We start from the raw sequence: 16,515 nt of genomic DNA, 5'->3' as shown, positions 1-16,515 counted from the left end.
GTGCTCATTCGTTATGAGTAGGGAGCAGCATCTCCACCATAATCTACCAGATACCAGTCTATGAAAGAGAAGGAAAAGGGTGTGGGAGAGATGTCCCTAGGGTTTCCAAGATACAGGGGAAAACCCAGACAAGAAAAAGCCAATTGGTGAAGCCTTGAAGCTCAAACTGTCCCAAAGGACTTTTAGGGTTGGCAAAAACTCCATCCCTGATTGCTTCCATCTTAGTAAGAAGCACAACTGCTCTGAGAAACAGAGGGGCTGCAGATTGAAAAAGAGAAAGGCAAGGCATCTATGACACATACAGAGAGGGACAGCTTGGCTGTCTGAAGAAATGAAGAATAATACACCTTCCCAAGCTGAGATGGCCTCCTGGATCAACAAAAGCCCTTGGTCACGGGCTCAAGTTTAAATCACAGCACAAAGGTATAAAGAAATAATAAATAACCCTGTCTTCAGCGGCAGCCGGCACTTCAGTGGGAGGCTGTGGGGCATTGATACGGGCTGTATCACTCAGATTTGTTGAGACTCCCTCTTCTCACACGATATTTACATATCTGCCATACATGTTAATTCACTCCCAAGATAGGCACCTAAGTCAGAAAGAAGGAATAAATCAGTCTTTTCAGAACCTTTTCAAAAACACGACTGTGTCACAGTAAAACCACTGACCCTTCATACACCAAGAAAGCAGGCTCTAAAACCTGGCACGCCAGCTAACACTGAATTTGTAGGCCAAGCTCTCTGCTCTACAAAGTGAAACAAGATTAGGCTGGCCTCTTAAGAACTATTTCATACAAGAAATGTTTCCTTGCCACTGCACAGTTAAAGCAGTTTTCAAAACTTGTTTCCCCTTCTGCTTGTGCTCATGTGCTGGTAATGCCCGTAGCCAGTTTAACAGCAAGGAGCACAGCTCCTGCACACTGGAGATAACATTCAAGTGCAATATTTCTGCTGGGTTTTCCCATCTGTCAAGTTCTTCTTGCAAACCAAAGAAAAGTGGATCAGAGTATGGCTGCAGGCCTCAAATATCAAGAATTTGAGAAGGCATGATGTCAGTATTTCTCCACACCCCCCCCCCAATTCCTGACTAATGTAACAAAGAGCTTGCCTGTTCCTTACAAAGTCCATTCATTATGTACTCACCAGTAAATGGAGTTACAACGTGGAAGAGAGAATTTCTGCCATTACATACTGTACTTGCCACGTTGAAGAAACATAATGACGCAGAGGTATCCCATGCAAAGTAGACACGTTAAGTTTTAAGAAACTCATTCTTAAAAAAAAAGGTGCTTCTTGTCAAAAAAAGATAAACTGCTCTATTTGTTAATTATACTGCGTTTCTTTTTCAGGTAGGTAGAAAAATTGCTGCATGGTGCATTTCTAGGAACATGCATTCATTCAAAACAACTATTCTGGACTGCTTTTGATGAAAACTACATGCACCATGGAAGGTACACAAAGAGCAAGGCAGCTGTCAAACACAACCTTGGACAGTCAAGCCTATGCCAGCACCCATTTCATCTTTGGTAAGAGTCATCTTGAGGCAGCTCTGTCTGATAACAGGTTAGAAAACATCTAGTGTCTTCTCTTCGTTGAGAGCATCTAGCATTTAGACATTCTTAATAAATTCATTTTTAGGCCACATCTGTCTAAATTACACCTGACTCTTTAATTACTTCATGTAGACATCAGTGAATCCAGCCAACTAACAATTTCTATTCAGCTGCCATTGAAGAGATGAACCATCCTTAACTTTGAGAAGGATTAATATTCCCTGGAGACAAGGACATAACCTTGGGATTTGTCACTCTACACACTTCTGTTCTTCCTCTTACTGTTTCCTATCTGCCTCCCCGAACATTTATGTTACATTGTTGTATTACAGATATATGATTCAGAGAGCACTTTTATTTGGCTCCCCACAGGAGCTATAGATCTGATGCAGAGACAGACAACCAACTCTTCCCACAAGATTTGTATAACTGTATCTATTTTTAAGTTTGTCATTTCACAACAGAAGAGGTGCATTAGCAGTTCAGGAAACGAAGGCAGGTGTGAAGTGGGGAGAGGAGAATGAGCAACCTCAACCCCACTTCAGGAAACATGTTTAAGTGCACCTGAAATGATCTGGAACAACGGCTCTGAAGAGTTTTCAACCAGTCCACAGCATGGGCTACCACACAACTTTCTTTTCTCGTATTACTGCTGCTACCACCTCTGGAAGAAGTATCCCCAGAGACAGCAGAAGAGTTTATGGACTATGATTCATTCAATACCTGCTGCTATTAAGGCTCTTAGCAGAGATACCACTTACAGTTGGGAATCCAGCAATTCACTTTGCATAGAATGCTTTATCATTTATAAGAAGGACACAGGAAGCAGGAAGAAAGTCTATCCTGATAAATATAAATTGGATTAAGTCCATCTGACATTCATAGATGACTGCACAAATAATAGATTCCATTTTCTCTCTCCAGGAAAACTTTAGTGGAGATTGGTGTTACAAAGGGGAGATCAGAATTTAATCACCATCTCTGTCTCAAAAGCTGTCTTCTGCCCCCCAAAATCAGTGTAGCTTGGAGGCAGAAGGAAAAAAAAAAAGAAAAAAAAAGAAAAAAGAGGCCATATTGAATATCTTCTATGTGAATTCATGGAATCAAAAGGAAGCTATGGAGAGACTGTTGTCAGAGCAAGATCATTCAGGCTGGAGACTAATGGCAAAAAGGGAAACGCCCTTCCTTCGTACACAGTGGTATTTCTAGAGAAATCTTCCCACCAAAGGCATGCTGTTTTGTGTCAGGGAGCATTTAGAGCTTTGTGATCTGCTGACTGCTCAGGCAAAGAGGTGTCCATCATCTAACCAAAGCTTAACAATCAGAAGTACAAAGTGCATAAGAGAAAACCTGCCTGCCCAACAGCTTAAGGTACTGCAGGGTCTGTGTTCACCAACATGTTTTAGAGGTTTCATGAAGCAATTCCAGCAAAACAGCTGGCTTACAGAGAGCACCCACTGGAACAGTGCACAGTAACTGGCACTCCTCATACTCCACAACACAAATATGAAGTAAAACAGATTCTCAGGCTGTAGCTACTAGACTAAGAAGGGAAGAAATTGCTGCCCCAGAACCTTATGTCTCAGTGCTTCTTTAATTGAGAAAGAAATTTAAAAAAAAAAAAAAAAAAAAGAGATTACAAGGTGATAGAAAAACTAAAAGAAACTAGGAAGGTATATAGAACACTCCAGTGCTACTAGAAGAACAAAAGATTTTAAACAAAAAAAAATCAAATCACTTAGCTAAGAGCTTGTTTAACAGGCAGCAACTGTTCCTCTGTTTCTTCGGGTCACTGCTCTCAAATAATGACTTTGGGACAATTCATCCCTGCTTTGTCAATAAAGCTGCCTTAACAGCCTTTGAAGGCTGGGCAGTAGGAGCAGGCCAGCCACACCAACTGAGCAGCACAAGCCATCAGGCACTCAGCCCTAAGTAGCTTTTAACCTCTTCAGAGGCCATTTAACTCCAAATAAAAACAAGCAGGCTTATACTACGCCCTCACTCCACTAAATGCAGACAGGTACACCTAAAACAGAGCGTACCTTTCTTTGTTCCCTCCTGTGAAGCCCATCAGACACAGTAAGATCTTTAAAAGCAAAGCTGTTACTTTTGTATAATGGATAAATCTAAAAACACCAATTTAGTTTTCAATGTGACTGTTCAAGCTGAGGGAAATGTAAAGGTAGAACAAACAGCACAACTGAGTCAGGTTTGCACACACAGTGCTCTTTTGATTAACAAAAGACCATCTACTTAAAAAATAAAAATAAAATCCCAGGCACCTGTTTGAAGTTGTTGGGGAGACTTTTATTGTTCACAGTTGTTAAAATCATACCTACAACTACTGTGATTAAAACCAGAGAGAGAAAGATTAACCTCTTTACTTGTTGATTTTATTCAACAGTGTAACAGCAGGCTGACTCCTAGGGTATGCAGAGATGGCCTGAAAGACCAGTTACCCCATTCCATGTGCCTAACGACAGAATATTTGAAATAATCAAAACAGTAAAGATGATGGCCCTGGAGAACAGTTAGTATCTGGGACAACGATGATAAAGGAACAAGTGGGGCAAGACTCCCCTCTGACTAGTGACCCTGAGAGGGGTTTGACATTATCAGATTTCCCTGGGAGAGAAGAGAGGAATAAGCAGACAGCTGGGCAGGTGACACAGGAGACTACTCAGCAATTTTGTGGGCTGGATTATGTACCCCAGGTGCTTGAAAACTACTACTACAAAAAAAAAAGTCAGATCTGGTCTGACTAGCAGTTTGGAGCAAGTCCCTAAACTAGGAAAGCATGGGCTTGAGAGAAGATGCAACCCCTAAGTAAGAGGGCTAGAGACCTCTAAATGACAGAGAGAGGCAAGGTATCTGAACCACCATGTTCCCTCCAATGTAATGTCAGAATGCAAGAGCGTCTCTTTCTCTCAGAGACACTGGAAAGAGCATTAAAGTCAAATGACAAGATTTAAAGAGTAGAAGTTCTGTCAGAACTAATTATATTATTTTGTTTTGGTTTTGGGGAAACATCAAGAAAAGCATGTCTTTTTAAGTAAAACCTCTCTTACTTTAAAAAAGCAGTGACTTCCAACTCCCCATGCATTTTCAACTTCTTACAGTCCTTGCTGCAGCTGTGCTGGACAAAAATCCAGAATTTTATTCCACAGATCTATCAAAGAAAGAAGAATTTCTACACACCAGTAAATTCACTCTAACGGTCCGAAGGAAATAAATGTGCCTTATTCTAAACACCTTCCTCTATACATTTATAGGAAGCACTACTTCTCCTATTGTTATGGAGACATATTAGTTCAAGATTTCATTCTGAAATCCTTTCTTTAGATCATGCTGCTTTTCTTCCCATCCAAAGGCAAGCGCGTGCTCTGACAACTCTGCAAGAACACAGCTCCTACACAATCCAGCACAGATAAAAAGTAATAACTCTTCTTCCAACAGACTAGGTGAAATCTACCACCCTGTTTTACAGAGTGGGAAAACAATGGCAGGAAGTCAGCAGCAGGTGAAGAAAATACTGACTCTGAGTATTTCATTCTGTGATTATTAATTCTTTGTCTAAATGAAATTTCTGTGTTTCCTGTCTGCTGGCAGAGGAGAACATAATGTACAGAGAGCAGCTCAGGACAGCTTCTGGGACAGCCATGCTGCGATCCCGCAGATGGGATGCAGCAGTAGGAGCCAGCAGACCTGAATTTTGTTCTGCTCCCAGCGCTGACTCACTGTAATTTCTGTTCCAGTCAATTAATCTTTCTTCTTCGGCTTCTTCATTTTGCAGAGTGGCACCTGGTAACATTTGCCCACCTTTCATCAAGCATATTTAAATCTACAGATTAAAAAGTGCAAATACATGAAATATTACTGACCAAAGTTCCAACTTGTTTGAAGGTCTGTAGAAGGAAAGCTGCAGGAAGATGGGCTTATGGAAACAAACTGGATGTGCACTGCAAGAGCTAAGCTTTGGTTCAGTAAGAGTTGTACCTAGAGCGCATGTTTATAAACAATTGATCAGGAATGGTTTTGTGAATTGGGACACAAACTTTGAAGCATGTGGAAAGTAAAATAAGTGATTCTGTTAATCTCAGTTTCACATGGAAAGTAAACACTGAATATACAAATACCAAAGCTTGGCCCTGAACACGAGTTCGAGATACAAATACAGATTCAAAGCAGTACTAATAAACCAATGCTTGTAAATACCAAGCAGTTATTAACACATTTTATAAGATTAACAACTGCGTAACAGCAGATAATATACAAACATCATTAAGTAATCAGCTAGTCCTCATTTACACACAATAGGATACTAGCAGACATACTGCAGAAGCTGAGCTTCAATGGACAAACTCTCAAGGCTTCAAAACTGTTTAATCCTGAACTACTGTGAGCATGCTGTGATATGTGACAGACCAGCCAAGGAGGTGGAGGGGCTAATGTAGTTTTAAACTAGTTTATCTGTACTGCAAGCAGGTGAAGACTGCAATTTTCAAATTCTGTATGACTCACTTTTCACTCACATCACATCAGTTTTCAAAGCATGATCATCCAAATATTTTTTTTTTTTGACCTGCTGACTCTCCAAACTTTTAAGCCCAGGAGTGAAATGTAGGAATAGGTTTCCTTGCCAGCCAGCTCCTCCCTCTTAATTCTAGTTCCAAGAACATAATGAAACTAACAGAGGAAGTTTCTGAAACAAGGAGGAGTACTGAGAACAAGAAAACAAGGTTAGCCAGGAGGACTGTCATTAATTATATAATCCAGCCTTTGGGTAACTGTACATTTAGGGAAAGGGGCTGAGAGAATGTCAGAGGCATCAGCCCCTGCAGCATTATGTCATCTGGTCTGTCAGTTACTTAGCAGGTACAGGATTTGTATAGAAAAAAACCAAACCCATTTATTTCTAGGACAAAAGACTATGAATCCCCATAACACTTGCAGAAAGAGGGCACAAAAAACGAATACATCCTGCTCCTGTTTAAATTGATTTCTTTCCAAGGAGCCAGTTCTCCTGTTTTCTTCCTTCTGCCAGCCTCCCTGACTCCATTGTGCTGTCCTGCATAACACCTTTTCGTCAACTATGTTCTAAGTTTTGTGCTCTTTCAGTGCGTAAGAAGATTGTTCTCTGTTGCCCAGGAATACACAGCAATTGCTATTGCTGAAATACGCCAAAATTGCAAACTATTTTAGGTGGCACTGAAGAATGGAAGAGAGGAAATGGTCCATCACGTTTTTTTCAAAATAAAATGTTAGGCTCAAACATATTTCAAAGGAGGAGAGTATTTATAATCTCAAATACTCAATGGTGGAGTGTTGCCAGCAAGCATTTTATTTCCTTTTAGGCAGTGAAGCACGTGTCAAAATGAAGGATGGAAGAGAAAGGTATTTTTAATAAAGTGAGCAAACTACACTCTGCTTCATCAAAACAGGAGAAAAGCATCATGAAGAAAAAAATGTTCGAGTAAGGGGACTGGTATTTAAAGGGATCTAGCTCTTCACTGGACTGTAAGCAAGAGCAATTGTACTTCTGAGTGGTAGTACCGTATTCTGGAGATCAGAAAGAGGCAATGGAGGCAGAGAGAACAGGGAACACCATTAAACAGATATGGCTGCTCCCCAAAGTAAATTGTTCAGATACTTGAAAGTCATAAGCAGACTGTAACCCTTCCTGTCCGGAAGCCTTCATTCCCTTAGGCTCAGAGATCCTTTCTCTTGAAGCTCCCCAGCACACCCCAGCGCCTCCCACTATCCCATCCCCCAGACACTCCAGTGCCATCCCTCACCCCATCCCTCCTTTGTGAGTCCCCCAGCCCTGAACATTTCTCACTTTCCCAATCAAGACCTACCAGCTCAGGGTTCCTCTACCTCCTGCCATGTTCCTCCAGCTCCATCATGCTGCCCACAGCTGCTGGTTCCCAGTATTCTCATTGCTACTGGCCTCAGTAGCCAGCTCCTCAGCCCTCCCCACTGACTCAAAGTCCTGATCTCTAGAAGATACTGAACAAAATTCAAAGTTGGACTCTGATCGCCAAGAAATTACCTATACACAACTCAGAGCATAACCAGGACACAACTATGGAAAAAAAGAGGTGTACCATAGCCTTTTCCATAGCTTCTAGGAATCACAGAACATTAAAATTCTGTCGCTGCCTTGTACTGCTGAACACCTTGAAACAAGATCTGGTAAGATTAACTAAGCATCACAACTGTGTAAATTCTATTTGTGGAAGCTGCTTTCGGAAAGGTTTAAGTCCCAGCTGCAGTAGAACAGTACACAAATCAGAGATTTGTATAAAACACCATGAACAAATATAACATCTGGGGAAGAAAAATAAAAGGGGTGGGGGTGTGTGAAGAAAACAGCTCCATCTTCCTACGGCTTCCCTCAAAAGCACACAGGCCAATCCATACCCTACTGCATGACAGAGAGATTTCTCCATATCAATAAGGGAAACTCCTAGACATCTGTTAGGCTCACTGTCTCATGCTGGACCACTCCAAGAAAACCATTTCAAGAAAAAACTGTTCAGCCACTGCTCTGTGAAGCGAGCAAGCAAAGTCCCCTTGAAACAAATCAGTAACTGAGGCTCAGAAAGGGGTTGTTACTTGCCTGTAACAAGTTAAGAATAGCAGAACCCTGACTTGAGAGAGTAGACAATGGCAGTCGCTGCTATGTACACACACACCACCAAGCCTTCCTTCTCCTTCAAAGCAATTTCTATAGGACAAAAGCCATTCTTAATACACCAAGATTTAGGGGCAAAAAAGCCATACCCTTTCCCAGAGCATCCAGCAGGGATTCAGATGTATTGTACTTTTTCAGTATGTAATCTAAGAATAACCAGCTCAGGTTCTCCTATTTATATTCCAATCTAAGGAGACGAGAATTTATGTATGTGCTTCTACAACTCATATGCAAACAAAAAATAGGACTAACTGTATTACCTACAAGCAAGTACAACTCAATCATCTGGCTTCCAAGTGAAGTTCATGGTTTTGACTCAGTTTCCAAGAAACATCTGTATTGATGCTACCCCACCAGAAAAACATGACTGATACAGACCCAAGATAGAGCTGCAACTTGTAGCTGGGGACCAGGTTTACCACTGTTTGTAAATCCAGATATAGCTTGTTACAATCCAGCAGCCAGATTCAGATTTCAGTTCAGTAGGGTCAGATCTGATTTAGACTGATGTGGAATCTGAGTAAGGCTCCGAGACTTTTCCTTTATCGGAAAATACAGTCATATCTACATTACTGGCTGCACTGGTGTTTTAGTGGGCTCTCCAACCCTGCTTTATTCACAGCACACAGTGGTCTACAGAGATGGACAGCAATTAGGAAGCCAAGTGATCTGCCTTAGGATATGACTGTTAAATACATACTAAGCAACCATGACTGCCTGAAATCCTGTTAGCAGTAATACATTTCTGTCCGTATTAACATAGCATTTTGAAGGCTCTTCTATTAAATGCCCATCTTTCTGGCATCTCTGGATTAAACTAGATACATCTCATTTGGAAACATTCTTAAAAAACAAACAAAAAAGCAAACACCCAAACACACACAATTCAAAGGCAGTGAATCGCACTGTCCAACCAACTGCAGTCTTTACTTGTGTGTGTCTGCCATGATTGCTACTGAAATACTCATTTCAGTATAAGGAAGATTTTGTAGATTGTGGCAAGACTGTGGTTAATTTTTTGGCAGAAGAAGTTTTCCATTTTGGGGGCAGCTGGCTCCGTGCAGGAATACAAGACAATACTTCAAGGCTTGTGCTTGGATACAAGACAAAAAATCCCAAATGATTCCACTATTTCTTCCTTCATTGCAAGACCATTCTTTTCTCACCACCTCCACCATTTGAATTGCATGCCTAAAAAATACACATGCACACTTCAAAATACAAGCTCAACAACTTCCACAGCTTCTCAGTCCACGCTGGTGGTATTGCTTCAACTCTGTTTATAGTGTGATTCAGTCATTTTCACAGGACGAACTATGATGGCATGAAGAAAGCATCTGTGTCATCAACGAGTGAACAAAGGAGGACAGTTAAAGTTCAGAAGAAACAATATAAAACTTTCCTACAAAGCCAGACCTTAATACTTCTGTACTTACTCAGGACGTTTTCTACTCCAACTATATTTTAAGAGAAATAATGCATTAGGGAGACTTAGGAAGAAATATTTACACACATACATGCTACATATAATCAGTTATTTGTGGCATAAACATCAGTAGACTCTCTCTGTACAACTCTACTTGCCCATCTGGCTGCTGTGACTGCAGAATAATTTCTCAGGTGCCCTCAAAGGGCTATTGTTGAAACTAAGTTAGTCATGGTACTGCCTGGCACCAAAATCAACTTTGGTAATTACGTAAGGTGGCAGCAATACCACTTGGAAGGCTTGTTTACCAGCGACATTGCACAATGCGAAGTGGAACACGCTTGCCAGACGTGGCTGCAGTTCAAGATGAAAATACGCTCGCAGAGTTACCAGGCTCTATGAAGCGGTCAGGTATCGCTTCAGTAGCTAGAGAGAAAAAGTGCAGGTCCCTGCGAAGTGTAGAGAGGCAACTTTCTAACCAACACAGATACTAGTTATAATGTAGTGTATAATGTTACAGCTACTAGTCATAAATGTAGACATTAATTTAAGAAGCCACATCTACCAGCTCAATCACATACACAATTGAAGATTTTGAACTCATTGTACGAGTGGCAACATCTATGGCTGTGGAAGTGAGCATGACCATGCACAGCTTAGTACAGAGCACATGCAAACTTTTTGGATATGCCATTACTATGCACAAACCAGCAGGCACAGCTCATCTAATCGGGAGAAGCTGTATCAGTAGGCCTTAGCTGTTTATTCTTCTCTCTTGTCCTCCCAGCACTGTTTCAGCCAAGAACACACCTACCTGCTGCTATCACCACCATGTACCTTCTATAGGAGAGGCACCGTGAGTTCATTTGTTAAAGTAATTTCAGCAAGTAATTCTGCCAAACGAACTACTGTGTGTTAATGCAGCTACTTAAACAATGTGCTGGGAGAGAGCAAGCAGGTAGATGGAGTACAGAGCATCATGATCCGATGAGAAACGCAGAGCTGGCTGAGACTCCAAATTAAAACTCCTGAGAAACATGTACATTTCCACTAACATTTGATATTTGTTAGGCAGTGCCAAAATATCACGTAGTCACCATTTCTGCTTAGCAATTGGCAACTGTTCAAACACAGGCTGAACAAATCCCATACAAGTTTAAGTGAGATTTGAGGGGTTACAGAAAGATTTTATGTCGTGACCCTCACAAACCTGTCAAAAGAAAAATGGTAGGATTATGAAAGACAGCTTTGCTTCTTCTTTTCTCAAGCCTGAAGACTAAAATAAAGCTGTTTTCCTTAGGCTCACAAGCAAATGAGAAATTGTTGTCCAAAGGGTTGCTTAGTTTGGGGAAGATTTTTCTCCTGAGACTCCAAATTGCCTACAACCTACCAGTTCGCCCTCACTAATCTGGTCAGGAATCGAAGGTGGACAAATAGACGTCCCTGATGTTGCTGAAGCAGTCTGTATCACTCATTTCGCAACTGTGCCAGGTCAGATGTCTCGAGCATCAGTTTGCCTATTAGCCAACACAACTCTTAGGTCTAAATTAAAACCAAACATACTGCCTCTCCTGAAAGCATTAACACTGGAAGTATGTCAGCTTCGGTTGATTAGACAATTTGATTTCAAAAAGACATACGGGAACTGAAGCAAAGACCTGCCCGTGTCCCAAAACAACAAAAATGTTTATATCTGAATCAGAGTACCCATGTAAAAAGTATCATTTATCACAGATGTGCCAAAGAACAGATGAGTGTGGGGGCCCGTTGTACTGTGCAGATGGAATAAGAGTCTTTGCTGCAAAGAACTTCCACTCTAAATCAGCATTTAAATCTAAATCCCTTCCAAGCCTGGCTCCTTTCCCATGACCTCCAAAATCCGGGTATAACATCCTGTTACTTCATTCAGGTTATCAAGCTGTAACAAAAAAAACAACAAAAAAAAACAAAACCAAGCAAAAAAACCCCCACCCTAATGAAAACATCATGATAATTAATCATGAGATATAAATTCTGAATTTCTCAGTTAAATGTAAAAATAAGGATTCACAGATATTTGCCACTCTATGCCAAAAATGTGGCCAGGGCACAACTGAGAATTGCCCACAGTTAGAACAAAAACTTGGTTTCAGAGTGGTGTATTTTAGTTTTTCTCAGTCTAATCAGCTAAAGCTACCAAAATAGTTCAGAAATTTCAGTATCTGCTACAAACCCACCAGTAACTCTTTTAGGCAAATAAGCAGATGTCAAGAAAAGCCAACAGATTTGAGAGAATTTGCAGCAACGTTTCTCTCTACCATGTCCACATCCAGGGCACAGGAGTCACTTCATTTTTACTTCTGTAATTCTCAACAGCAGAGCAGTCTAACGTCCAGCACTGGCATCCGCTGCTGAAGCTAAGCCTCCCTGCTAAACTGGATCGCACACCATGTGAGAAACCTTCTGGCCCACAATCACCATTCAAGATGACCCAGGCTTACAGTGTAATCTAATTACGATTTTAACCATCCACAGATGCTGCAAGTACGCAGGTGACACTGGGTCTTAAAGGCTCAAGGGGGGAAAATACCCTTTCAGCTCTAGCGATATAACTCAAAATCCCCAATCAAATAGGTATGAAGCTGCTTTGCTGACACAAGTTCTAACAAACCAGGGGGAGAAGCAACAAGGAAAGATCTGTCTCTCTCTTGCAGCCAAATAGGTTTTAAAAAACAAGAAAGAACCAGGCCTTCCGGAAATACAAACTGATTTAGTAGTTCTGTAGGAGGGCTGGTGTCTTGTGACATGCATTGAACAGACCTGCACTGAAGGTCCAATCTGGAAGCTGAAAATTTGGTTCCCTACCAACATCACAGCAGGACTGTAGAGATTAGTGCGAATGAAATGCTTTGAAAAATGAAGAGCATTAGGTAACTACTAAGTGTTATTAAAACCCTAAAGATACTTGGGACAGAATAATTATTATTCACTTGAAATTACTTTACTGTGAAAATATTATTTTATTTATAAATTAAATGCATTTTATATTAGCAAAGGGAACAGAAGTCCTATAGAAAAAAAAAAGTACAGTACAAGAAAGCACAAGTAACAAAACAAGCTACTTCCACATCTGATACCAAGCAATATGCCTCAGATTCTGACCCGTGGAGACAACTTCCAGGAAACATGTTTGAGCACTTTGGGTTCTTCAGTCTGGGCAAATAGAAACCCATAAGTCTAGGAGACAGGGAAAAGATTTAGTCACATAGATGGAAATGCTTTCTTTGACTTTTACGTGGTGAAGAATAGAAATGTTTTTGGTCATGGGCTGTTTTCATTACTTCTCATTTGTGTCTCTATCTTCTCCAGATGAGACTGTGGCAACCTATTCCTCTCGGAGCTATTTTGTGTGGAAACAGAGCTTGAGTCTCAAACTTCTAGCTGGTCTACTATGCCCCTCTCTACAACTGATGCTAGCTGCCACTCTAAAACATCAAAAATAAAGCTCTAAGTGAGGGGAGGATACAACAAAAAAAGAACTTGCCTTCCCAAATGCCCTAGCAGAGCAGTTAAGGACAGTGATTTCTTCAGACGCATTAGCAACACAGATCTGTGAAATCTACGGCCTCCAGAAGAACACAGTGCCTTTCCACTTGGAACCTCTGAATTTTGGACTCTAGAAGATATGTAGGGGCAATTTAAAAAGTTTCTTAACAATCCAACCCTCTAATCATACATAGGCATAACACCCACTTTAAAGTGTGTGCTAAAGACAGGGTGCCAAACCGTACCTGCCAAAGAGAACATCAGTTGAAATCTCTGAAAGAAAAAACTTGCATTTTACATGATGAAGAACATCACTTCTTCATTCAGAAACTTACTGCAAGTGGTAACCTTATTTCTCTAAAAGCACTGTATTCTATGTTCTATAGTTGTCAGGAAGTAACTGTACATTTTTTTAAATGTATGCATCGTACTTTACCTATGATAGTAAAATTTTCCAACCTCAGCAGATTTTGTTCCACTGACTGCACAATGAACAAAAACCACGACAGCTAAAAAATAGTCTCTGACCTTTGCAAAAATGTTCATCCTGAACTCTGTTTGTGCTTCTAAAACAGGAAAGTGGTTTGCAGTGCGTAACAATAGTTTCTCTGTACCTTTAAATATAAAGTTCTTGTTATCAACTGCAGTCTTTTAAAAATTCATCTGTGCAGAAAAGCTGAACTTCAGTAAGCTTACATTATTTGAGAAGGTGCTTTGAAGTGTCTATTTCTAATCCTCCAATCTGAATGACAAAAGTTATTTGCAATCGTGAATCTTTAAAATGCAGATCTGAACTGATGCCTCTATGTTTTTGTAACTCATTAACACAAACTCTGCAACTCAGCCTTTACTTAATGTCTGTTCCATTCCAAAGTGAAGCACTAGTGCTGTCGCTTAAGATGATTACTCTTGGTGAGCCAGTGTTTCCACATGCACATTCTCAGACCGAACAAAAATTACATTTTCAAAGACATCTGATATAACATTTTATCTGCTATTACAAAGTGACAGCCACAACCCAGGATCCCTTACTGTTCATGTATTTTACAAGTCTGAAAATAGACGGCAATAGGATTTGCAGCTGGCAGAATGTCTCCAAAGCTGAGAAGAATTTTTCTATCAAATTTTACACAAAAGCAGAAACGAGGCTCTGGGCCCCGGATCCCACATGATCCAGCAGATGCTGTTTCCAGTTTCAGCAAGTTTTCATTCAGAAGCAACTGCCTCCATGTTCAATAGTGCCCCATGGATCACATACAAGATCCTGTTAGCCTGTATAAATGAGAGGCCTGATTTAGAATTACAGCAAAAATACAATACACAACTTTTGTTTGGGAGAACTAAAAACCTGCAGTACCACCATTTTCCCCTGTCATCTCAAAGGGATGCAAATATATGGTTCATGGTGGTCCTACACGAGAAGCATCAAGCAACCACCGTATCGCTCAATTTCCAAAAACATACGCATTTTTTATTGTAATGTAAATGTTATAGTAAAATCTACATGACAAAACTCATCAATGTGTCTTCCCCATGGCATCTATGAATTTGGAAAGTTATAAATCTTTGGTTCGGGAATGGCTCAAAAAGAAAACGAACCCACAGTTGCTATTTCATCTCCATTTGAGTCAAAGGGGTCTTTTTCGCTTCTGCTTTGGTGTCTGAAACTGACTGCTGTGGCCTACAGAAAGGCCAAATCCCACAACTCACACCTGCTCGAAATGCCCAAACCAAAGGTGGAGGTGACAACATTGTTTCCTAGCCAGCAGATCCACGGCTTTACTCACAGGTAGCCACACTGTAACGAGTGACCTCCTCAAGCCGCTCTGGGAGCCCGGGGACCTGTGGAAGGAGAAGGGGCCCAGCACCTTCACCCCGACACCCGCCGCGGTCACCCCACGAGGCCCCGCTGCTCCACCCGTCCTGCCCGGGGGAGCTCGAAACTCCACACACCTCCTCTTCGCTTTGCACAACAGCGTTATACAATAACAGCGGCTCGCTGGGCAGAGCCGCCCAATTTCCCACGTCCCTTCCCTGCCCAGACCTACTTCTTCCATCCCTCCCTCCCTCTTTCCCTCCTCCCTCGGGTTTCACCTCGCCCGCAGCCGGGCACAGGCCCGGCCCTCGCCTGGCTGCTGCGGGGCGGCCTCACACAGGCGAGTGCTCCCGGGCGGGAGGCGCCCACCGCCGCCCGCGCTGCCTTGCCCCGGCCGGGGGCGGCGGGGCCGGGGGAGGCCGGGCGGGGAGCGGCGGCCCCGCCGAGGGGCGGGCGAGGCCGGGGGCCGTGGGCGGCTCGCCCGGCCGCACTCACCTCCTGAAGTCAAAGGGCATGTTGGTGGCGGGCGCCGGGCAGGCTGCGGGCCCCGCCGCCCCTGGCCCCGGCTCTCGCCTCGCTGCCGCCGGCTGCAGGGCCAGGAAGTGACGGGCCCCGCCGCCGCGCAGCACCAGCCCATTGGCGGCTGGAGCCGGCCGCCGCTTCCGCCGCCGGGTTACGGGCAGTGGCGGGAGCGGCGGCCGCTGGGGCGGCGGGGCTGAGGGCTGCGGCCGCTCCCCGCCTGGCCCGCCGCGCCCCAGCCCGCCGCCTGGGCAGCGCCCCGGGGGTCCCCTCCGCCCCGCAGCCGCGAGGGCCCCCACAGCTTTGCGGGGCCCTCTCGATGCCTGCGGCGCCCCGCAGCTCCGAGGACCCTGCCGGCACCCCGGGGCGGTCTCCCCAGCCCCCCCCCCCCGGCCCCTGCCAGCGCTCCCTCGCCCCGGTGGCCCCTCAGCAGAACCCCGCAGTGCCCGCAGCACCCCGCGGGCCCTGGCGCTGCCCCACGGGCCTTCTCGGCAGCTGTCCAGGCCTGGCAGCACCCGCTGCCGCACAGCCCCAGGGCTCCTGGCCTCGGGGGCAGCCCGAGGCGATCCGGCCCGGCCCCGCAGGCTCAGCCCGGCGTGGCTGGCTGGCGTTGGAGTCCGCCGGCTCCTCCGCGGCCATCCCGAGCTGCCTGCAGACACGGGCGGCCTCAGCGGCACTGCCCGGGCCTGCGGGCCGGAGCGTGGGGGCCGGTGTGGGTGCCGTGCTTCAGGTTTGGCTGGGCATCTCTCGCACTGCCAGCGTGGCAGCAGTAACGGCTTATGTTTGTGAACGCAGCGTGGTCTTTTCTCTCTAGAGATGGAGTCGAGCCACAGTGACGGTGGGGAAAGCCTCGCGCTTCAAAGTGCCCATAAAGGAAGGAGGAGCAGCCCTGCACCACGGAGACATGCACCCCTCCCTGGTAGAGGATGAGCTCCCTTGGTGCCAGCATGGCTCTTTCACTTGCTCTGGAAAATCCTTC

The 16,515-nt window shown here is 43.8% G+C and overlaps 1 protein-coding gene across 1 annotated transcript in view; it reads right to left on the bottom strand.

Moving 5' to 3' along the window:
- The window catches only part of ERGIC1 (endoplasmic reticulum-golgi intermediate compartment 1), a 60,660-nt gene extending 45,046 nt beyond the window's left edge, over positions 1-15,614 (bottom strand). Inside the window, exon 1 of the mRNA XM_074884243.1 lies at positions 15,513-15,614. Coding sequence (XP_074740344.1) covers positions 15,513-15,532 — 20 coding nt within the window. The 5' untranslated portion in view covers positions 15,533-15,614. The remainder of the gene's footprint in view (positions 1-15,512) is intronic.
- Positions 15,615-16,515: the final 901 nt, after the last annotated feature.

The sequence above is a fragment of the Strix uralensis genome, chromosome 14, assembly GCF_047716275.1.
Source record: "Strix uralensis isolate ZFMK-TIS-50842 chromosome 14, bStrUra1, whole genome shotgun sequence".
In the NCBI taxonomy this organism is placed as follows: domain Eukaryota; kingdom Metazoa; phylum Chordata; class Aves; order Strigiformes; family Strigidae; genus Strix; species Strix uralensis.
The sequence above is the reverse complement of the archived record's forward strand: the minus strand, read 5'-3'. Positions and strand labels throughout refer to the sequence as shown.